Consider the following 23,634-nt stretch of genomic DNA (forward strand, 5'->3'; position numbering starts at 1 on the left):
GAGAGAGAAACATCGATCAGCTGCCTCCTGCACACCTCCTACTGGGGATGTGCCCGCAACCAAGGTACATGCCCTTGACCAGAATCAAACCTGGGACCTTTCAGTCCACAGGCCAATGCTCTATCCACTGAGCCAAACCGGTTAGGGTGTGCTTTTTTTTTTCTTTAAAAAACACATTCTAAAAATACTTATTTTAATACAGTCTATCATAAATAAGTCAGTAGAATTTCCACTCTGCTCCAGATGCATCTGTGTAGTAAGAACTGGTGCCCTCTAACTCGTGAGTGTCTGAATGATGTTCCATTTCTTCTCCCAGCTGGAGCCCAAACCTTCCATGTTGTTCCTTCCATTGATTGCTTCCAAATCCATATGACCAAATAGTTTTTCATCTTCAAAGTAGACTTAAAATGGTTGAGTCAGGCATTCCAGGATCTGTACCCCTCTTAAACCCCAAGTAAATCATGAGCCGAATAGAGATGCGATGGATGGCAAACTGGCCACACTTTAAGAGCTGCTGCATCCTCTGCTTGACCTCTGTACTCAGCTTACCATGGTAGCAGCCTGGGCTGCGCAGTCAACTAGATACTCTTGAAAAGAACAAGATGGTGAGAGCTTACTTTACCAGAGATCAAGGCTTATTCTAAATGTAAACCTACACTAACTGAATGCAGAGACACACAAAAGATTGTTATGTAACACTCATATTGTTAATAAACACATCATTGGGAAATTCATGGACTTACAAAAATTTTTTGTTATAGTAATGGTTATTTTCATAGAAAGAAAATTGAACCATTATTTGATAATACAAGAATTAATTCCAGCTTGGTTAAAGACCAAAATGTGAAAGGCAAAACTTTAAAGCTTCTGTTGAGAATATATTATCCTTATGATCTCAGGGTAGGGCAAAATATTGTAAAGACAAAAACACAACTCAATAAAAAAAAGAATATAGAATTTATGTTTATAAAAACACACTGTAAAAGAGTGAAGAGACAAGCCATAAACTGAGAGAAGATATTTGCAACATAACTCAACATAACTAAGGAATAGTACTTAGAATAAAAGTATTTGTATAGCCCAGTTGTTGTGGCTCAGTGATTGAGCATCGACCTGTGAACCAGGAGGCCACGATTTGATTCCCAGTCAATGCATATGCCTGGGTTGCAGGTTCGAGCCCCAGTGTGGGGTGTGCAGGAAGTAACTGATCAATGGTTCTCTCTCATTGATATTTTATCTCTCTCTCCCTTCATCTCTGAAATGACTAATATATATATATTTTAAAGTACTTGTATAATAAATGGTAAATATACAGATCTCAGTAGAAAAATGGAAAAAGATGAACATTTCACAAAAGAAGAAACTCAGATGGTCTATAAATAGATGAAAAGACAATTTCATTAGTAACCAAAGCAAGGAAAATAAAAGCATAACAATATATCATTACATACTCATTAGATTGGCAGAAGTATGATAATACTGAATGTTTGTCAGCATGTGAACAATAGGTGCTCTCATAGTTGACACTAGGAGTACATTATAGTAAAACCACTTTTTAAAAAAGTTTGCTATTACCTGGTGAAATTGAACACAAACATATCCCATAACCCAGAAATTGCACTCCTAGATATATTCCCAAGAGAAACTGCACATGTGGGCTAGGATACATGAACAGGACTGTATAGTGGTGCAATTTGTAATAGTTCCAAATTGGAAACAATTCAATGAATATCAATACTAACTTGTATATATTACGCAATGTGATATTACAGAACTGTGAAAGTGAGTGAACTACAAGGACACACATTAACATGGATGAATATCGGAAGCACAATAATTAGCTAAATTAATATATTTCCAAAACATAAAACTTAATGTGTTGTTTTTTTTTCTTGTTTTTTTTTTTTTATTTTTTTTAATGAATAAGGGAGAGGGAGGAAGGGAGAGAGACATTATCAGCTGCCAGGGTCCTGGGTTTGATTCTGGTCAGGGGCACATGCCTAGGTTTCAGGTTTGATCCCCAGGCATGCATGAGGCAAGCTGATCAATGATTCTCTCTCATCAGTGATGTCTCTCTCTCTCTCTCCTTTCCTCTCTGAAACTAATAAAAATATATTTTAAAAAATAGGCATTGGTGGTAAACCTCTTTAAAAAGGTAATATTGTGATTTTCACCACTTAAGAATGGTAACTTCTGACTATGAAGGATATAGGTGCAACCCTGGAAGCATACAGGGGCTTCTAAGATATTGGTGGTGTTCTGTTAATTTGTATGATTTTTACAGAGTTGTTAACTTTAATGTTTTAAAAATTGATCATGTATTTCTTAAACACTCTTCTATATGAATGATATAGTTCACAATAGAGCATTTTGAAAATACATTTTACAAGTTCTAATGAGGAAGAATAATGGGACATCGTTGATTATCCACAGATGTTTTAAATTTTTTCATATGTACAAAACACAGACATCAAGTGCCTGGAACATAGAAGGTGCTAAGATCTTTATGGAAGAAAGGGAGGAATATGAGATCAGAACTTGTTATTATGATCTTATGAATCACATTAGGGGTTAAATATAACATACTATGGGAAGAAAACCTAAGGCACTATATATAAGGACTGAGAATTATAGGCAGTAAGTGCTATAAAAATTCAGTGAAGTAAGAGAGTAGTATTTATGAATGATATCATTAGGGAATGCCTAGCAGAGGAGTTGGTATTGAAAGAAGTATTTGATTAAAAATATAATAATAATAATAATTGCTAACATTTATTGAACATTTAATATGTATGAGGTACTACTCTGAGTATTTTCTGTATATAAACTTACTGAATCATTTAAAGGAAAAACTACTAATCGCTCAGTCTTGGAGATGAGGAACTGAGGGTCAGAGAAACAGGCAAAAACTTGTCCAGGGTCACACAGCTAGGAAGTGGTAAAGTAAAAATATAGGCGGTTGGATCTCAAGAGTCTTTGCTCCAGACTATTATGATTTGCTGTCTCTTAGAGGATTAAATTATATTTAAAAAGGAAAATAAGTAATAAGTATGGAGATAATAGCATTAACAAAATCAGGGCACCTGGAAAATCTGACATAATAATAATACACAAAGTTAGTAAAATAACTTGGAGGCAGATTATGAAACCTTGATATTTTACTTTGATATACACTTTGACTTTGTTAGGCACAATATTTCAAATAATCAATTTGAATTGTGGAGAGATGACTCTGAAGAAGTTCCAAGGCTTTTATGTCTGTGTATCCTTAAAAAGTTGAGGTGGGGAGAAGGGAGGAAGAGAGGGGATGGTGGGAAGAGAGACAGATTACTTTGGATTTCTCTGGTTAGGTAGGAGTTTATGGAAGGTCAATATCAAGCAAGGTCTTAGAGCAAGAATGAGTAGACTGTGTGCAGAGAGAGAATTTCTATAGATTCTTTTACTTGATAGAAGGGTAAACAGTCTTTTAGATTAATATAACACATACCAGCCTAAGAAATGCCATCTTTCTAAGTTGTGTTTCTAATTAAATTTTTTACTGGGGGAGGAAAAATAAAATGTTTATGATTTATAATTTGCATTAGAAATATAAGAATGACTATAAATGAAGATGTAATCAAATCTTTGAAATTGAACAAATTTCCTTTTTAAAAGAGCATTAAATAATTTTTAAAATACAGCAGATTTTATCTAATTAAATTTTTGACATCCATATGATAAATAACTTCCAGGTATATAATACTTCTAAAAAAGTCCAGTATGGGATAGTGAGCATCATATCATATTGTCATTGGATTTATTTTTATTTTATTTTATTTATTTTATTTTTAAAAAAATATATTTTATTAATTTTTTACAGAAAGGGAGAGGGATAGAGAGTTAGAAACATAGATGAGAGAGAACACATCGATCAGCTGCCTCCTGCACACCCCCTAATGGGGATGTGCCCTTGCCTGGAATCGAACCTAGGACTCCTCAGTCCACAGGCCGACGCTCTAGCCACTGAGCCAAACTGGTCAGGGCTATTTTTTTTTATTTTAAACTTTTGTTTTATTGCTTAAGGTATTACAAAGAGTATTACATATGTCTCCTTTTTTTATTTCCCCTTGACCTTCCCCCGGTCTCTCCTACCCCCACAGTGTCTTGTGTCCATTGGTTATGCTTATATGCATGCATACAAGTCCTTCGGTTGATCTCTTACCTCTCCACAAACTCACCCAGCCTTCCTGCTGTAGTTTGACAGTCTGTTCGATGCTGCCTCTGTATCTATTTTTGTTCATAGGTGAAACAGTTTTACAGCTGATCATCAGATTTAGAAGGTAGTTTATTTTCTTTTCTGGATCAAGAATGTGCCTGTGGTCTCAAATCCAGTTCCTTCCAATTAGAAATAAATACATTCCTACTCTTGGAATCCGGAAACAGATACATACATTTTCAGAGTTTTAAGCTTCATATATATATATAGTGTTTCTAAGAAGCCAGAGAGTTGATTTGCATTGCCTCAGGCCTTAATAACAAATGAGAATGTCTGCTTAAAAGCATAGTATGTTCTTTTTTTTTTTTTTTTAAAGCTGTTTGAAACTTTTAAGTCATAGTAACAAGACTTCCTTCAGGTTATTCAAAATAATATTACTACATGGAAAGTCTATTCATTTCCAAATGCCAGACATGAAGGTATATAAATGCTTTAATACCAAGATCATACAATACTCTTTTAAAGAATTAAGGAACAATGATTATGGCAGTCATGATCCAAATATTGTCTTTTGTTTCTCTTTTAGATTATCGTGTATCTGCAAACTCCAAATTAATTATTGTCACAGCAGGTGTACGGCAACAGGAAGGAGAAAGTCGTCTTTCCCTGGTTCAACGTAATGTGGATATCATGAAATCAGTTATTCCTGCCCTGGTCCAGTATAGTCCCGACTGTAAGATGCTTATTGTCTCAAATCCAGGTGAGTCTTTTCTCTTTAACTGCATAAGGATGGTCTTTCCAGACCATTCCTTTTTTTTCCCCCTAGTGCAAGGGGAAGTTTATTTAGCATGGAAAGCAAAAGTACACTTAAAGAGGAGACTGGAGCAGAATGCTCAGAGAGGTGCCTTGGCCCTTTAGAAAGAAAGTCACAGAGGCAGAAGAAGTGAGCCAGCTGGGCTGTATGAACTCAGGAATCAAGTTACAGAGGCAAAAGAAGGGGCTTGAAGGGGGTTAGCCCAGGATGTGCTGCTGTAGCCCAATACTCCCCTACTTGCAAGTCTTGTGGGGACCCTAACAGAAAGAAAAGAAAGATACAAACTTGAAGAATAAATTTCTGTGCTCTGGGAAGGGTATTATCTCATCTTTCTACCCACCTCTAGATGAGTTTGACCGTCTGTTCGATGCTGCCTCTGTATCTATTTTTGTTCATAGGTGAAACAGTTTTACAACTGATCATCAGATTTAGAAGGTAGTTTATTTTCTTTTCTGGATCAAGAATGTGCCTGTGGTCTCAAATCCAGTTCCTTCCAATTAGAAATAAATACATTCCTACTCTTGGAATCCGGAAACAGATACATACATTTTCAGAGTTTTAAGCTTCATATATATATATAGTGTTTCTAAGAAGCCAGAGAGTTGATTTGCATTGCCTCAGGCCTTAATAACAAATGAGAATGTCTGCTTAAAAGCATAGTATGTTCTTTTTTTTTTTTTTTTAAAGCTGTTTGAAACTTTTAAGTCATAGTAACAAGACTTCCTTCAGGTTATTCAAAATAATATTACTACATGGAAAGTCTATTCATTTCCAAATGCCAGACATGAAGGTATATAAATGCTTTAATACCAAGATCATACAATACTCTTTTAAAGAATTAAGGAACAATGATTATGGCAGTCATGATCCAAATATTGTCTTTTGTTTCTCTTTTAGATTATCGTGTATCTGCAAACTCCAAATTAATTATTGTCACAGCAGGTGTACGGCAACAGGAAGGAGAAAGTCGTCTTTCCCTGGTTCAACGTAATGTGGATATCATGAAATCAGTTATTCCTGCCCTGGTCCAGTATAGTCCCGACTGTAAGATGCTTATTGTCTCAAATCCAGGTGAGTCTTTTCTCTTTAACTGCATAAGGATGGTCTTTCCAGACCATTCCTTTTTTTTCCCCCTAGTGCAAGGGGAAGTTTATTTAGCATGGAAAGCAAAAGTACACTTAAAGAGGAGACTGGAGCAGAATGCTCAGAGAGGTGCCTTGGCCCTTTAGAAAGAAAGTCACAGAGGCAGAAGAAGTGAGCCAGCTGGGCTGTATGAACTCAGGAATCAAGTTACAGAGGCAAAAGAAGGGGCTTGAAGGGGGTTAGCCCAGGATGTGCTGCTGTAGCCCAATACTCCCCTACTTGCAAGTCTTGTGGGGACCCTAACAGAAAGAAAAGAAATATACAAACTTGAAGAATAAAGGCATGGGCAGGCTCTGGAGAGAGAGAATGTACTGGGTTCTTTATTTTAAGAGTTTATTTTATTATTATTATTATTACTACTACTAGAGATCTGGTGCACAAATTCGTGCATGGTTGGTGTCCCTTAGCCTGACCTGAGCACTCTTGCAATCCGTGACCCCTTGGAGGGATGTCGGACTGCCGATTTCAGCCAGGCCTTCAGGGATTGGACCGAAACCAACAGTCTGATATCCCCCTGAGGGATGTAGCAGTGTCAAAGCGGTAGGTGGCCGGGGAGAACTCCAGCTGGGGCCGGGCACAGCTCTGCTGCCACTCATCCTGCCCCTGTTGTGCCTGCCACTGCCACCACCACTTGGTAGTGCTGCCGCAGAGGCGGAAGAGGCTCCCACCGCCATAGCTGCACTCACCAGCTCTGAGCCTGGCTTCTGGCTGAGCAGTGCTCCCATTATGGGAGCATACTAACCACCAGGGGCCAGAGCCTGCATTGAACGTTTGCCCCTGGTGGTAGGTGCGCATCATAGTGACCGGTCATTCCAGTTGTTCTGGTCATTCGGTCATAATGGTTGCTTAGGCTTATATATATATATATATATAGATATAGATAGATTTTTTTATTTTCAAGAAAAACAGTTTTAAATATAATGTTACATGCAATAAAAATTAATATTTCAAGAAAAAAGATTTTAACACATTATAAAAATTGCCCGCACCACCTGTTAGCATGCAATAAAAACTACCCGCAAACAATGTGTTAAATATAATAATACCAAAACTGTACTAACATAGTATCACAAAAGTTGTAGGAAATATTAAAAATCTGCAAATAACAGGATTACTTCTATTCGAAAATATATTTTTTCTCTTTTTTTTAAACAACTTTATTGAGGTAAAATTTATGCACAATAAACTACCCATTCAAAATATATAATACAATGATTTTTTTCCAGCTTTTTTGAAATATAATTGCCATATAACATGCAAGTTTAAGGTGTACAGTGTGATGATGATTTGATACATTTGCATATTGGGAAATGATTACCACAGTAGGGTTAGTTAACAACTTCAACACATACAGTCATCCCTTGGTATTCTCAGGGCATTTGGTACCACTGTAGATACCAAAATTGGACATCCTTAGCACTGCGCAGAGGCGGGAAAGACTCCTGCCACCACCGCTCTGCTCGCCAGCCTGTGAGCCCAGCTTCTAGCTGAGCATCGCAACCCCTGTGGGAGCGTACTGACCACCAGGGGGCAGCTCCTGCACTGAGCATCTGCCCCCTGGTGGTCAGTGTGTGACATAGCAACCGGTCATTCTGCTGTTTGGTCAATTTGCATATTACACTTTAATTATATAAGATACTTTTTGTCTCTAAATTTTGCGTTACCCAAAAATAAACCCACACCTTTATAATAAATTAATATATGACAAAGGAGGCAAGAACATACAATGGGATAAAGATAGTCTATTCAATAAATGGTGTTAGAAAAATTGGACAAGTATGTGTAGTAAAATGAAACTAGACAACCTTCTTACACCATACATAAGAATAAACTCAAAATGGATTAAAATTTATACGTTAGACTCGAAACCATAAAAATCCTTGAAGAAAACATAGGCATTATAATCTCGATGCTCAACCACTGAGCCACGCTAGACAATATGCCACATATTCTTCATTCATTCGAATGAAGGGTCGTTCGACCCCCAAAGGGGTCACGACCCACAGGTTGAGAACCGCTGCTCTATATATTATCGTGTCATCTGCAAATACAATTTTACTAGTTTTAATTCTTTCTTTTCCAATTTGAAGATCTTTTTACTTTCTTGCCTCATTTCACTAGTTAGCACTTCTAGTAAAATGGTGAATGTAAATAGTAGTGACAGACAAATGTACATCACCCTGGAGGCTCATTTACTCCTTTAAAAAAAAATTTTTTTTTTATTGATTTCAGAGAGGAAGGGAGAGCGCTCTGTTGAAGGAGGAAGAACGTAAAAAGAAAGATAACCGAGCAAGTCCTGTGCATACAAACTACAAAGTCATTTTTTTGCTTCCTAAGCGCCTCTTACTAGGGCTCGAGCCTGCAACCCAGGCATGTGCCCTTGACTGGAATCGAACCTGGGACCCCTCAGTCTGCAGGCCACCGCTCTATCTACTGAGCCAAATTGGCTAGGTTCCTCCCTTTGTTTTGGTAGCTTATTAGAGAGTTGGATCAGCTAAATTGAGCCATTGAGCCAGCCTATGTAGAAACAGCAAGGTCCTAAGCTGATGTCAGTATTCCTGGCATGCAAGGTTCTTTTCAGGGCCCTAAGGATATATCTTGGCTCTGGAAATGCATGCTGCTTACCACTGTTCGCAGACCCAGCTATCCTTTGATAAATTTCTTGTTATTTAAGGAAACTAGGGGTTCACTTCCCCCTCCAAAGCTACATACAGATATGTAACACAATGTGCTGGTGGGGCTCATTTTTGTTCTCAGAGGAGTTTCAAGAAAACAGCCAGCACATCAGCCAAGAGAAACTCCTCTGCACTTGGCCATTTTGTATACAGAAGATCTGTGCCTAGCCTATGCTGTGGAATAATGAGAAGTCAGTGTACATAGAGTGGCTCCCTACTTCTCTGCTTCTAAGATTTTTCCAGTAAATACTATATAAATGTATGCCCTCTGGTAGTACATACTGGTAGTAGTATTAGTGTCCGTGATACCTTGTATAAGTGTTGAGAGTGGACATACTTGCCTAATTCTTTATTTCATGGCAAAGACATTCAGTCTTATTGACTATGATGTTTAATGTGGACTTTTTTCCCCCTAGAAATTCACTTCTCTTCATAATTGTGGAGAGTTTTTTAAAAATCATGTATGGGGGTTAAATTTTATCAAATGCTTTTTTCTGCATCTATTGATCCCTTTATCATATGCTAGAAACCTGGTGCACGAATTTGTGCATGGGTAGGGTCCCTTGGCCTGGCCAGTGATCGAGGTCTATCGGGGGTGCTGGCTGGCCGGAGGGAGGGACCCTGGGAGGTTGGCTGGCCGGTCCCCCTTCCCCCCATTGGGGCCTATGGGCGGGGCAGTTGGCAAGGGAAAAGGGACCGCAGGAGGTTGGCTGTGGGAGCGCACTGACCACCAGGGGGCAGCTCCTGCATTGAGCGACTGTCCTATGGTGGTCAGTGTGCATCATGGCGAATGGTCGACCGGTCATTCCAGTCATTCTGTGGGGAGTGGGCCCAAGCCATCAGTTGGATATCCCCTGAGGGCTTCCGGACTGTGAGAGGGTGCAGGCTGAGATGCGGGACCCCCTCGAGTGCACAGATTCTGTGCACTGGGCCTCTAGTATTACGTAATGACAAAAGGGTTAATAGGCACAGAAAAAACATTCAACAAAATTCAACACCCAATCATGATTTTACAAGTGAATCTTTCAGTAAACTATGTGTAGAAGGAAATTATTCTGATAAAAGATATAACCTATAAAAAGATATAAAAGATGCAAAACCTATAACTAGCATCATACTCAGTGGAGAAAGACTTGAAAGGTTTCTCCCTGCTAATAAGATCAGGTAAGACAAAGATGTCATTTCACCACTTCCATTTAACATCATGCTGGAAGTTCTGGCCAGAGTCACTGAACAAAGATTTATCAGACAAATACTTTATTTATTTATTTTTTAAAATATATTTTTTTATTGATTTCAGTGAGGAAGGGAGAGGAAAAGAGAGATAGAAACATCAGTAGTGAGAGAGAATCATTGATTGGCTGCCTCCTGCATACCCCACACTTGTGGATAGAGCCTGCCACCTGGGCATGCATCCTTGACCGGAATCGAACCTGGGACCTTTTAGTCCACAGGCCGACACTATATCCACTGAGCCAAACCAGCTAGGGCTCAGACAAATACTTTAAATCAACTATTATAAATATGTTTAAAGAGCTAAAGCAAACCAAGCCTAAAGAAGTAAAGGAAATATGAGACTGATGTCTCACTACATATTGAATATTAATAAACAGAAATTTAAAAAAAACTAAATAGAAATTCTGAAGTTGAAAGCTAAAAGAAAATACAGTATATAGGGTTTAACATCAGATTGAAAAGGCAGAAGGAGGAGTCAGTAGACCTGAAGATAGGTTAGTTCAATGTTAGGGCTTTCTAAGTTTCTATTGATGCTTTTTTTCCTTTGGTGCAAACTACCTTATTTTGTTTCATGCCTCATAATTTTTGTTAAAAACTGAACATTAAAAAAATGATAGTATGAAAACTGTATAAATCAAATTCTTCTCTCCTAGGGATTTTTGTTTTTGATGCTTGTTGAGCTGCCTTTTGTTTATTTCATGACTTTTGTGCACTCATTCTGCAAGTCTGTATTCTTCGTTGTGCGTGGCCACAGACATCTTTTATCTCTTTGTTTAGTGATCAGCTAACGATTGAATGGAACTTTTGAAAAATGTGGAACCAAAAAGTATTTCCCAGTCTTTGCTATAGGCCTCTGTGTGCATGTTGGAGCATGCCTTCAACACTCAGCCAGTTTTACAACTGTGCCCTTCACTTCCTGCTTGTGCAGAGCCTCAAGGTCATACAGAGTTTAAGCTTAGGATCTTCTCTTGTTTTTCTTGAGCATGCACACACTGGCACACTGCCCTGGGTAGGCATGTGACTTTTGTCTAGGTAGAAAATGTTGGTAGCTTCGATGAGGCTTTGGTGATAGAGAGGAAAAATCTAGGCAGCCTTGAGGTAGAATTAACTAACTATAAAATATACAGACAGGCACATATATTATCTTAAGAGAGAATTAAAAAATTCTAATAATGAATAATTTAACCTCTTAAAACCTATGTGAGAGATTATCAATATTTCCTTGTTGAATTGCTTTGCTTCAAACTTTGTAATAAATTTATATTTGACTAAGACATTTGATCTGTCTGTTCAGAAAAGCAGACTGTAAAAGGAAATTATTATAAATCTTTTTGTAACAAGAAATTTTTCTTCCTAGTGGATATTTTGACATATGTGGTCTGGAAGCTAAGTGGCTTACCTGCCGCTCGTATAATTGGAAGTGGTTGTAATCTAGACTCTGCCCGTTTCCGTTACCTGATTGGAGAGAAGTTGGGTGTCCATCCCACTAGCTGCCACGGTTGGATTATTGGAGAACATGGTGATTCTAGTGGTAAGTATAAACCCATTTTCATTATGTAATCACACTTATCTATAACGATGCTTTATTTTCTTTAAAGTCTATTTTTTGTGAAATTAATATAGCTGTGTAACTTTTGTTTTATTGGTATTTTCCTGGTGTACACTATCTTTTTTGATTTCTTTATTTTCAGCTTTTTGCATCATGGATTTAGTTACCACTCATTAAATTGTGCATAGAGCATGTAACTATTTTAAAAGCCAGTGAATGTTTCTCTTATCTGGAGCACTTTCATTTATTGTTATTTTTTAAACATTACAAAGGGACAGTACTGGTTTTTAGTATATTCACTGAGTTGTGCAGTCATCACCACAATCTAGTTATAGAACATTTTCATCACCCCAGAAAGAAACTTTTGTTCCTGAACTCACTCCCACCCCAGCCCCACGCAACCACTAATTTACTTTCTGACTCTGTAGCTTTGTTTATTCCAGACTTTTCATTTAAATAAATTTATATAATTTGTGTTTAAACTGTTACTTAAACAGTTTTTCTTTTCTGAACTTAAACATTTAAGCTCTGCAGCACAATTAGAACTTTATACTTCTTACAGTGTTCTCTAATTATATCATGTTTGAATCTTCTTTCCACAGTGGCAGTAAACCCATTAGGAATAAAGACCATTGATTCAGTTATTCATTTGTTTAGTCAAAACATTTAATAAGTCCTTCTTGTCTGTTGTGTTTTTAAAAAAATATATTTTATTGATTTTTTACAGAGAGGGAGGGAGAGGGATAGAGAGCTAGAAACATCGTTGAGAGAGAAACATCAATCAGCCGCCTCCTGCGCACCTCCTACTGGGGATGTGCCCGCAACCAAGGTACATGCCCTTGACCTGAATCGAATCCGGGACCTTTCAGTCTGCAGGCCGATGCTCTATCCACTGAGCCAAACCGGTTAGAGCTTGTCTGTTGGTTTTTGGGTTTTTTTTTTACTCCAAATGTCATCCTATATAATAAAAGCCTAATATGCTAAGTGTCCAACTGTTTGTTCTACCGTTCAACCAGTTGCTGTGATGCACACTGACTACCAAGGGGCAGACGCTTCAACCGGTAGGTTAGCTTGCTGCTGGGGTCCGACTGAACAGGACTGGGGGAGATGGGCCGACACGCTCTGGAGCCCTCCCACGGTCCTTCACCAGCCCCAATCATGCACTGGTGGGGACCCTCAGCCAGGCCTGTGGGGATCAGGCCGAAACTGGCTCTCCAACATCCCCCGAGGTGACCTGGATTGCGAGAGGGTGCAGTATTATAACAAATACTTTTGATTTGACTTAGACAAATACTTAATTTGACCTATTGGCTTGTGTTACTGTACTAATTCAGCTCTTCCTCCTGGAAGTCATTAAAAATAAAATTTCCTAGTTATGTTTTTATTTCTCACTTTTAATATTACATTATTTTATTTGAAAACAAAGCAGTGTATTTTAAAAAATATATTTTTTTATTTATTTTTAAATTGATTTTTAGAGAGACAGGAAGAGAGAGGCAGATAGAGATAGAAACATCAATTAGCTGCCTCCTGCATTCCTCCTACTGGGGACCAAGCCTGCAACTGGGGAGTGTACCCTGGCGGGAATCGAACCAGCAACCTCTTGATGCATAGGTTGATGCTCAACCACTGAGCTGCACTGGTTGGGCAACATTTTTTATTTATTAACTTGAGAGAGAGAGACAGAGACATATTAGATTGAGAGATTTGTTATCCCACTTATTTATGCATTCTTTTGTTGATTCTTATATTTGCCCTGACTGGGGATTAAACCTACAACCATGGTATATCAGGATGATGCTCTAACTATGCTATTTGGCCAGGTTAGCTTCACCTTATTCTTTAATTGGATATGAGATTCTAGATTGACAGTAGTTCCCCCTCAGCTCTTTGTTACTGTTGAGAAGTTTGGTGTTAATTTGTTGCTCTTTTCCTGTTTTGCTTGTAATATTTTATCTTTTTAACCATCCTTTTCTTTGTGGATTCTGTACTTGTACCTTGCTTTAGAATACCTCCTATGTCACATAGTCATAAATAAATTCTACTACATATTTTTCTAAAGCATAATTTTATTTTTTACATTTCCCCTTTTGGCCATTTGAAACTTATTTTTATTATATGGTATAAGGTAGTAATCTAAGTTTATAAAAAATTACTAAAACAACCGAAGCAGTGCTAGGAAGAAGAGTTCATTCTGAGATACATTTCTTTTTAGTGCCCTTATGGAGTGGGGTGAATGTCGCTGGTGTTACTCTGAAGTCTCTAAACCCTAACTTAGGAACTGATTCAGACAAGGATCAATGGAAAAATATCCATAGACAAGTTGTTGAGAGGTAAAGTACTCACTAAGTTTCTTAAAGCATTAATAATCAGTAGTAAGAACAAATGTCACAGAAAAAAATACAGTTGATCTTTGAGTTTTGTGTGGTAAATGATTCTAATCTTATGAAAATCCTAGAATTCAGACTTATATTACCCATTGCTTTATTTGGGGGCATTTTCACAAAGCATATGTGCTTTACAAGAACTCATATGTATTTGAGAGTAATTTAGCAAGTAATTATGAGCACTTTGGAACCAGCTTTCCTAGGTTTGAAACCTGACTTCACTACTTATTAAGTAGTGTGATATTGCCAAGTTATTTAAAATTTCAGAAGCTCAGTTTCCAAGTTTTTAAAATGGGGATAATAATAGAGCTCACTTTAGAGGGCTGTTATGAAGAGTAAATGAGTTAATACACATACAATGCTTAGAATAGCACCTAGAACTTGGATTCATCAAATGACTCGATGAAAAAAACAACATGAAGCCGATGCAGATGATCAGAAGTTAACTGGGTGTATTTATAAATGAAGTGTCTGACTGTGTAAATCAGCTTTAACAGCCCACATGATTCTCCTTTATGCTTTAGCCAAGTCACATATTAGTAAAAGTTACACAATCTAAAAATCACTTCTGGATATTCTAAACTGGAAAGTTCAATTTATAAAAGCTCAAGTGTATTGTGTATTTAGGATGTCAACTCTACAAAGATGTATAATAATTAGGGCAGAGACTAAAAAGGCACACAATATAGCAACAGCGATTATGGGCAAGTTTTTATTTTTTAAATGCCTTTTAGTTTAAAAAAAATAAATTATTTTCTGATCATAAAATCACATGATCATCTTAATCCATACAGAGTTTCAATTGGATAGATGACAAAGTTCTGGATAAGATGGTGGTAATAGTTATACAACAGTGTTTATGTACTTAACTAGTAGCCTATCGCGCGGTATCATGTGCAGTAGACTACCCTCCACTTCCACGGGAATCTGCAGGAACCACAGGGAGCCGCATTCATTCTGCGGGAGGTGGGAGGGAGCCGTGCTGCTTCCGCGGGAGGCGGGCCCGCCATCTCCTCTCGGGGCTTGTTCTCGGCTGCGGAGGCTCTGGGCTGGCCCCCTGTCCCTGTCCGTGGCCACTCCAGCTCCAGGAGGCCGGCCGGAGCCGGGCGCAGCGACAAAGCAAGAATTCTGCCAGGCTGCTCATGCTGCCTGCTCTCAGCCACCACACCCGCTTCCCCAGGACTGGGGGACTCTGGTGGGGCTGAGAGGACTGGGCACCACCATCTTTGTCATGGAGTGACAGTTAATTTGCATATTACCTTTGAACTGTATACTCAAAATGGTTAAAATGGCCAATTTTACCACTATTTAAAAAAGAAAATAAAGTACATGGCTATACATAGTGTTTTGAAGTTCAGACTGTCAAGTTAATGAAGCATAATAAGCTTTAACCTAGCATTAAGTTTATCAAGCTTGGTGAAAGGACACTGGACAAAAAACACAGTTTAGATCAGTGATGGCGAACCTTTTGAGCTCGGTGTGTCAGCATTTTGAAAAACCCTAACTTAACTCTGGTGCCGTGTCACATATAGAAATTTTTTGATATTTGCAACCATAGTAAAACAAAGACTTATATTTTTGGTATTTATTTTATATATTTAAATACCATTTAACAGAAATCAACCAAAAAAATGAGTTCACGTGTCACCTCTGACACGTATGTCATAGGTTCGCCTTCACTGGTATAGAGTATTAGCATTTTAAGGAGATATTACAAGTGCTCAGGTGTAGCTTTCAGGCCACATCACTATCTTGTATGTTTTAAATACCAAATACTATAACGTGTTACAGATCAGTACTTGTTCCAATTAGTCCTCTCAACAATGCAGTGGCCAAAATGGAATTATTTGCCTTTTAGTCATTTAGCAGAGGATCTATAATTATAAAAAAAAAATCCTCAGAGTACTGTTAGTATTTATCTAAAAAATGACTCAACTCTTTTATAATCTTTGATTTTCCAGTACCTAACCAATAATTGCAGAGGAATGAGATCAGGATTTAATAAGATGTCCTTCCAGCTTCTCAATAGATCATGTAATTTAGAACATGGATCACATGTCTTAAAATATCAGCCTTAGAACTGCTTGTTCTCTTTGCTCCCTTTAGCTTTCCTTTTATACCAAAAATTTTATTTTCATTAGGATAGTTAATAACAAGTAAAAGATTATGTTTTTAGCCATTTTCTCTCAATCCTCTTTCTCAAGCCATTTTTTGTTAATCCTATCTGGAGGATATTTTTCCATTGATTTTTAGAGAGAATGGAAGAGGGGCAAGAGACAGACAGAGAAACCTTGATGTGAGAGAGACACATGGATTGGTTGCCTCCTGCATGTACCCTGACCAGGACTGGGGATCAAGCCTGTAACTTAGGTACATGCCCTTGACTGGGAATTGAACCCGTGACCTTTTAGTCTGAGGGCTGATGCTCTAACCACTGAGCAAAGTCGACTAGGGCTCTCAAAGCGATTTTGTTAATTCCTGAGAGGATAGATCTGTCATCCAGATTCCACTGGTAAGATTTGTCCCCAGTTATCTATGCAGAGCTTTCTACTTATATACCATCAATTAATGACTTTCTAGGCATAATCTTCCTCCCTTTCCTTTTACTTACCCCACAGATGCTTGGTCTGAAAGCTAATCCTAATTTGACACCAATTAAGAGTCTGAAAGCTAATTCTAATGTGCATGAGTTCTAATAGTACCCTTGGTTCTGGATTGACAGTCAAAGCCCAGCCACACCACAATGAGTACAGTCCAACTGTTATGTGCTGAGATGTTCCATTTACACATCAGTCTTATATTTTGCAATCAAGTATGTTATGTGCAGTCCTGGTGCCTTGAAATTATGTGTAGATGGTTGTTAGATAACCTGATAGGAATAATGATGCTGTACATTCTGTGTTTCCTATCGTATATTCTTTTCTCAAAACTAAGCAAACTCAGTGCTATCTTAAAACCTCCTTGTCTTTTGAGTCAATCCAAACCTGAGACCACTGTTGGTGGCAGTACAAAAATATAATACATATATATTTTAGACAACAAGAATATTCAGGAAAGCATAAAGAAAATAATAGCAGCCCACCCGGTGTTGCTCAATGGTTGAGCATTGACCTATGAACCAAGAGGTCACAGTTCAATTCCTAGTCAGGGCACATGCCCAGGTTGTAGGCTCGGTCCCTAGTGTGGGCCTGCAGGAGGCAGCCAATCAGTGATTCTCTCTCATCATTGCTGTTTCTATCTCTTTCTCCCTCTCCTTTCCTCTCTGGATTTAATGAAAATTTTTTTTAAAAGAAAATAATTGCACCTGTAAGCCTGTCACTAAAAAATAATAACTTGGTGGATTGATACTGTTCTAAAGTTTCTATAAAAATGTGTTATGTTCTCTCCTGGCTGGTGTTTCTCAGTGGCTAGAGCATCAGCCTGCAAACTGAGGGGTTGTGGGTTTGATTCCTGGTCAAGGGCACATACCTGGATTTTGGGTTTATTTCCAGCCATGATCACGGCATGTGGGAGGCAACCAATTGATGTGTCTCTCACATTAATGTTTCTCTCTCCCCCTCTCCCTTGGTCCCTTCTACTCTCTCTCAATGGGAAAAAATATCCTTCGGTGAGGATTAACAACAAAATAAAAGTATTGTGTATTTTACAAGTTTGAGATGAGAAATTACATAGTGTTTAGGACTGTGTTATTTTCTTTTGAAAATGTATCATGGCCCAGCCAGTATGGCTCAGGGGTTGAGTGTCAATGATCAGGCAGCTGATCAATGATTCTGTCTCATCATTGGTGTTTTTCTCTCTCTCCCTCTCCCTTCCTCTCTGAAATAAATAAAAATAAAGAAGGTGTATTAACATTTCCCAAATTTTCATATATTACTGGTTTAATGATATATTCTTAGGAAAAATATGTGCACATGACTTAAATTGTATACATTGCACCCCAGTATCAATTTTTAGTGGCTAGCAAGATATATATGCTAACTTTCAAGGTGAACAGATTCTATGTTTGGATATTTAAGCAATAATATAAAATACACAATATAACATACAGATCATATATTGTAGAATTGTATACCTAAAACCTATGTATTTTTTTAACCAGTGTCAAGCCCAACAAGTTCAATAAAAAAGTTAAAAAAGCAATAATACAAAAAGTTTAAAACTAATTTTCATCTTGAATGGCATAAATGCTTCAGTATTCTGCCTTTATGATAAAAGGAGGGTGAATTGTTAAAGTGATAATGAAGTCTATGAGAGTAGTATTAAAATTTGTATTATTTATAACTGGTTTCTAGAAAATTTTAATGGAGTGGCATTGGCATTGATATGCAGGTTGCTTCAGAATGGATGCTTGCAATATATTTTCTCTAAGTTGACTTTTCATTCATTTGCTTTTCTTACTTTCTACAACTGTAGTGCCTATGAGATTATTAAGCTGAAGGGGTACACCTCTTGGGCTATTGGCCTATCTGTGACAAATCTGGTAGAATCCATTTTGAAAAATCTTAGGAGAGTGCATCCAGTTTCGACTATGGTTAAGGTAGGCTTAAATTGATCTTTATTATCATTAATGTTTGTTGAGTCCTTACTATATGCCAGGCATATACAAGGTGTTATAATGGTGAACAAAAAAGACAGAGATCCTGCCCTTATAGAAGTTAATGAAAAATGGACTTAATAAAACAATTACAGCCAAAACCGGTTTGGCTCAGTGGATGGAGCGTCAGCCTGCGGACTGGGGGGTCCCGGGTTCGGTTCCGGTCAGAGGCATGTGCCTGGGTTGTGGGCACATCCCCAGTGAGGGGTGTGCAAGAGGCAGATGATCGATGTTTCTAACTCTCTATCCCTCTCCCTTCCTCTCTGTAAAAAATCAATAAAATATATTTAAAAATAAAAAATAAAACAATTACAAAAGAAAATATCTAATAATAAATTATACTGAGTGCTATAATGAAAAACTAAAAAGTGCTAAGAGTACACAAGAAGAGAATTTAACTACTCTGGGAAGGGGCATGGGTGGCCGTTAGGGAAGTCTTCCCAAAGAAGTAAAGTAACCTAATCCAAGTAATGAGTAGGAGTTAATTTGGAAGGCTGGATTAATATTCCAAGCAGAGGGAACACATGTGCAAGAGGATCTGAGGTAGATTTACGCAGAGAACACTTGAGGATCTGAAAAAAAGGGTCATCTGTTGAAATGCAGAGAGCAAAGGGAGTGATGGGAAGTGCACGGTGAAGGGAAAAGCATGCAGAGCCAGGCCACCAAAAGGAAGAGGGTAGGCTGAGGGGTGGCAGCAGGTCCTGGTCATCACACAGGGCCAGGCTAGGCCCCAGGGGTCTAGGACCTTGTTTTCAGCCCACTCAGAGCCCCCAAATGGCCTGATGGGATGGGCATGCATTCTCCAGTTCTAGTCGGAGAAGCCCCTTCTAGAGGAAAGGGAGAGAAAGTAGAGAGAAACAAATTCCTGGAACACTGGCAGGGAACCAGAGGGCGTTCTTTCCCAGCATAGTGGCCTTCTTTCTGATGCCACCCAACATCTGGAAGCTCATGAAAAAACTTCAAAAGTTACAGAGAGGGCCGAAACCGGTTTGGCTCAGTGGATACAGCGTCGGCCTGCGGACTGAAAGGTCGGGTTCGATTCCGGTCAAGGGCATGTACCTGGGTTGTGGGCACATCCCCAGTAGGAGATGTGCAGGAGGCAGCTGATCGATGTTTCTCTCTCATCGATGTTTCTAACTCTCTCTCTCCCTTCCTCTCTGTAAAAAATCAATAAAAAAATATATTAAAAAAAAAAAGTTACAGAGAGGTGACAACAGAATGACCAAGTACAGGGAAAGTAAGGGAAGGTGAGTGGAGCTGGAGCCTGGGGGGGAATGGAATGTGGGCTGACAGTCTGGTGGGGCAGTGGGCTTCCGTAGCTAGGCACAGACCAGAGTGGAGTGAATGTGAGTACAGCCTGGAAAGGGGCCCTCAGAGGAAGACGTGTGGTTGGTCTGATGGAGCTCATGAGGTTGAATATAAAGTGGCTACCAAATGAGGAAGCTGGACTTGAGTGGAGGAGGCGGCCCGAGAATCCCTCTGTGGGTGACTAGAGCAAGACAGGAACAAGGTGTATACCCTGAGCGCCTGAGGAGAGCCCAGAAATGGTGAGAGGGATGCTTGGTTGAGTAGTGCCTGTGGGCTTTGAGCTATTGTGGGAAACTGGGAGGCACCACTCTAGAATCCAGGGACTTTGCCCTTCTCTGAATGCTAGTTCCTGGTAACTGTTTATAATCAGACCTGGAGGAATAACAAGACCTTTCCGTCACCTCCTCCAACCCTAGACTCAACCCCAAGGGTGGGGTAGGAAAGTAATGAGTGATGAGAGACAGGGAGGTCTGAGGGGTCTACTGCGTCTTCTTATCTTCAAGGGATAATAGGGAGAGGCAGAGGCTAGTTTATGAGAATGCAAGCATTGTGTGAGTTGTGCAGGGCTGTTTTTTGAATATATTTTTATTGATTTCAGAGAGGGAGAGAGATAGAAATATCAATGATGAGAGAGAATCATTGATCGGTTGCCTCCTGCATGCCCCACAATGGGATTGAGCCCGAAACCTGGGGATGTTCCCTGACTAGGAATTGAACCGTGACCTCCCGGTTCATAGGTCGATGCTCAACCACTGAGCCACGTGGACCAGGCAATTTGTGCAGGTTTTAATAGACTTTCTGGCAGCTGCTTCTGCGGCCTTGGATTCAGCTGCTGGAGTGGAGGGAATATTAAGGCTGGAGACCAATGTTTCAATAGGCCCAAGATAGGGTAGTGGTCATGACTGCACCTATGCCATGGGCCCTGTATATCATGGGAGGCTCAGGGTATCAGTCAGGTTGGGGCAGTGGATAGAGGTATCCTGGAAGGTAGGAGTATATTCCATTGGCAACTTGAGAGTGCCCTGCTAGGCATGAGAGGGTACCCATACCCATAGGTTCCATTGGAGGCTCACTTCTGGAGACTTGAGATTCCATCTGTGGCATCTTTTGTCCAAACTCAGTGGCACACCATGGTGTAAAAGTCAGTTTATACAAAACAGAGCCTTTCAGCCACTTTCTGCTTCAGAATTCACTGTTCTCTTGATGTATTTCAAACACAGGTTGCTTGATTGTATAGTTCTTTATCAGATGAAATGACATTATGAAGGACTGCATGGCACCCTTACCCTTAGATAGAAGGATGACCCGGTAGGGGGTAAACAGTGCCTTTCTTGGTCCCTTTGAGGCCTCTGGCACGATATTCATGTTACTGAACACAAGTTCCACATGGTCATAGGACAGGGGTGGGCAAACTTTTTGACTCGAGGGCCACAATGGGTTCTTAAACTGGACCGGAGGGCCGGAACAAAAGCATGGATGGAGTGTTTGTGTGAACTAATATAAATTCAAAGTAAACATTATTACATAAAAGGGTACGGTCTTTTTTTTTCAATAGTTTTATTCATTTCAAACGGGCCGGATCTGGCCCGCGGGCATAGTTTGCCCACAGCTGTCATAGGACATTATCATGCTCTTGGTATTGTTAATGATCACTTAACCACCCACTGAGGATTCTTGTTGTGCTCCAGTATACTCTTATTCTTAAGAAGCTTTCTATCACAGCTGCTTTTCCATATCAGGTTAACTGAACAGTAATCTAATTTTGCCTTTTAGGGCTTATATGGAATAAAAGAAGAAATCTTTCTCAGTGTCCCTTGTATCTTGGGGCAAAGTGGTATCTCAGATATTGTGAAAGTAAACTTGAATTCTGAGGAGGAGGACCTTTTTAAGAAGAGTGCAAACACACTTTGGAATATCCAAAAAGACCTGGTATTTTAAAGCCTTTTAATGTTCCACTGTTTTATAGAACCGAAGATAACCTGTGTATTTTACATTTTGAAAGTATTTTCATCTGATATGAAAAATATAAGAAGGCATTGGAGACCTATAGTATACTCCAGCCTCTCAAGGGTAGAAAAAGGAAGTCGTAAAGAAATTTATCCTCTTTTATGAATCTCACATTGCTCTGTTCTAAGATACCCAACTTGTACAAATGTAAGAGTGGCCATTGGGTTCAATAAAATATATATAACAATCCATTATAATATAGAACTTAAGATTTTTTTCACAAAACAAGGACTTTTTCTAGTATTGAAATTTTATCTTGTGCTTTCTTCCCTTAGGGAAACAGCATATTCACTTTATATTGTTTAACGTGTCTATGTATAATTTTTACTGAGTGCTTATTTTTAAGACCATGTATTTCAGAAGGAAAATAGAATTATACCTTTTTGGTGTAAAAAAATTTAAATATCTTCAACCCTGCAAGTATAATACAAATTAATCTAAATTCAAATTGTGGATTTGGTGTCTTTGTTGAAATACTACACAGGGAGCTTAGACCATCACATTAGATATAAGTGAAAATTAAGCATTGTGGAAAATAAATATAAGGAAATTTGTCTTGGTTTGTGTGATTAACTGAAACTAATGTGAAACATGGAACCTCTGATTTCCAACTTTCAATTTGGAAATCAATTACATTTCTTTCCAATTCGTTCAGCAAATTACTATTATTCTTGCTGTGTTATGATTATAAGTCAATATGACATGATTTCTGCCCTCAAGTATCTTACAGTGAGTATTTAAAGTACATCAACTACTTAATTATTAATGAATGCTTTATAAAAGTCAATTGATAGCTCCCTCTTTGTGTCCAGTTTAGGAGTGAATGTTCTTCTTTTGATTTATATATACAAATATATGTATATATGTATATGTGTATATACATATAATATGTAACATATATTTCCTTTACTCCACAAAGAATTAAGGCAGCTGTAGGAAATACCAGTGAAACAAAAGCTAAGAAATCAGGACCAAGGTGATTTACAAATTAGACTAGAGCAGTGGGAAAAGTTAGAAGGCAGCTGTGCCGGCCCTGAGGCCTTGCATGGCTCTAGTGCAGGTGTACCTATTTGCAAAGAGAGTCACAGTTCACCCTGTTAGTTTTGCTACTGTAATAGCTTTCATTTTAGTCATCTACTACCAAACATGATTGTTCCCTATTATTTTGTTTTTTAATTTTTTACTGATTTCAGAGAGGGAGAAAGAGAAACATCAGTGAGAGAATTATTGATCGGCTGCCTCTTGCACACCCATTGGGGATTGACCCTGCAACCCCAGGCATGTGCTCTTGACAGGAATTGAACTCAGGTCCCTTTAGTCCACAGGCCGCCACTCTATCTACTGAGCCAAACCGCTAGGGCTATTTTGTTGTTTTTTTAAAACACACACCCCCTCACACATATACTTCCCATGAATACACAAAATATAGTAATGAGTTTAGGTAGGATTGAGGGAAAGGGGAATCTTCTGTGGATTTTGCCTTGTTTTAAAAGCTCCTCTTTGTATTCCAAATTAAAATTTCATTCTAGGAAATCCTGGCAGAGATTGAAAAGCTGTAAATAGTTTCTACAGTGAATATTCTAGGAAGTACAACTATATCATGTATTCTCAGTGGGGGCAATATCACCCTTTGGGGTGTGTGTGTGTGTGTGTTTAAGTGAGACTCTTAGATATTACAAGGGTTTGGCTCTGTAAAGCTCAGCCCTACCAGGTAAAATCTTATTAC

General features: G+C 38.6%; 1 protein-coding gene across 1 annotated transcript in view; it reads left to right on the forward strand.

The window, feature by feature from the left end:
• The window catches only part of LOC102764188 (L-lactate dehydrogenase C chain), a 29,378-nt gene extending 7,090 nt beyond the window's left edge, over positions 1 to 22,288 (forward strand). Inside the window, exons 4-8 of the mRNA XM_006770887.2 lie at positions 4,782 to 4,955; positions 11,421 to 11,594; positions 13,828 to 13,945; positions 18,413 to 18,536; positions 21,675 to 22,288. Coding sequence (XP_006770950.1) covers positions 4,782 to 4,955; positions 11,421 to 11,594; positions 13,828 to 13,945; positions 18,413 to 18,536; positions 21,675 to 21,839 — 755 coding nt within the window. The 3' untranslated portion in view covers positions 21,840 to 22,288. The remainder of the gene's footprint in view (positions 1 to 4,781; positions 4,956 to 11,420; positions 11,595 to 13,827; positions 13,946 to 18,412; positions 18,537 to 21,674) is intronic.
• Positions 22,289 to 23,634: the final 1,346 nt, after the last annotated feature.

Source organism: Myotis davidii, unplaced genomic scaffold, assembly GCF_000327345.1.
Source record: "Myotis davidii unplaced genomic scaffold, ASM32734v1 scaffold2325, whole genome shotgun sequence".
NCBI lineage: Eukaryota > Metazoa > Chordata > Mammalia > Chiroptera > Vespertilionidae > Myotis > Myotis davidii.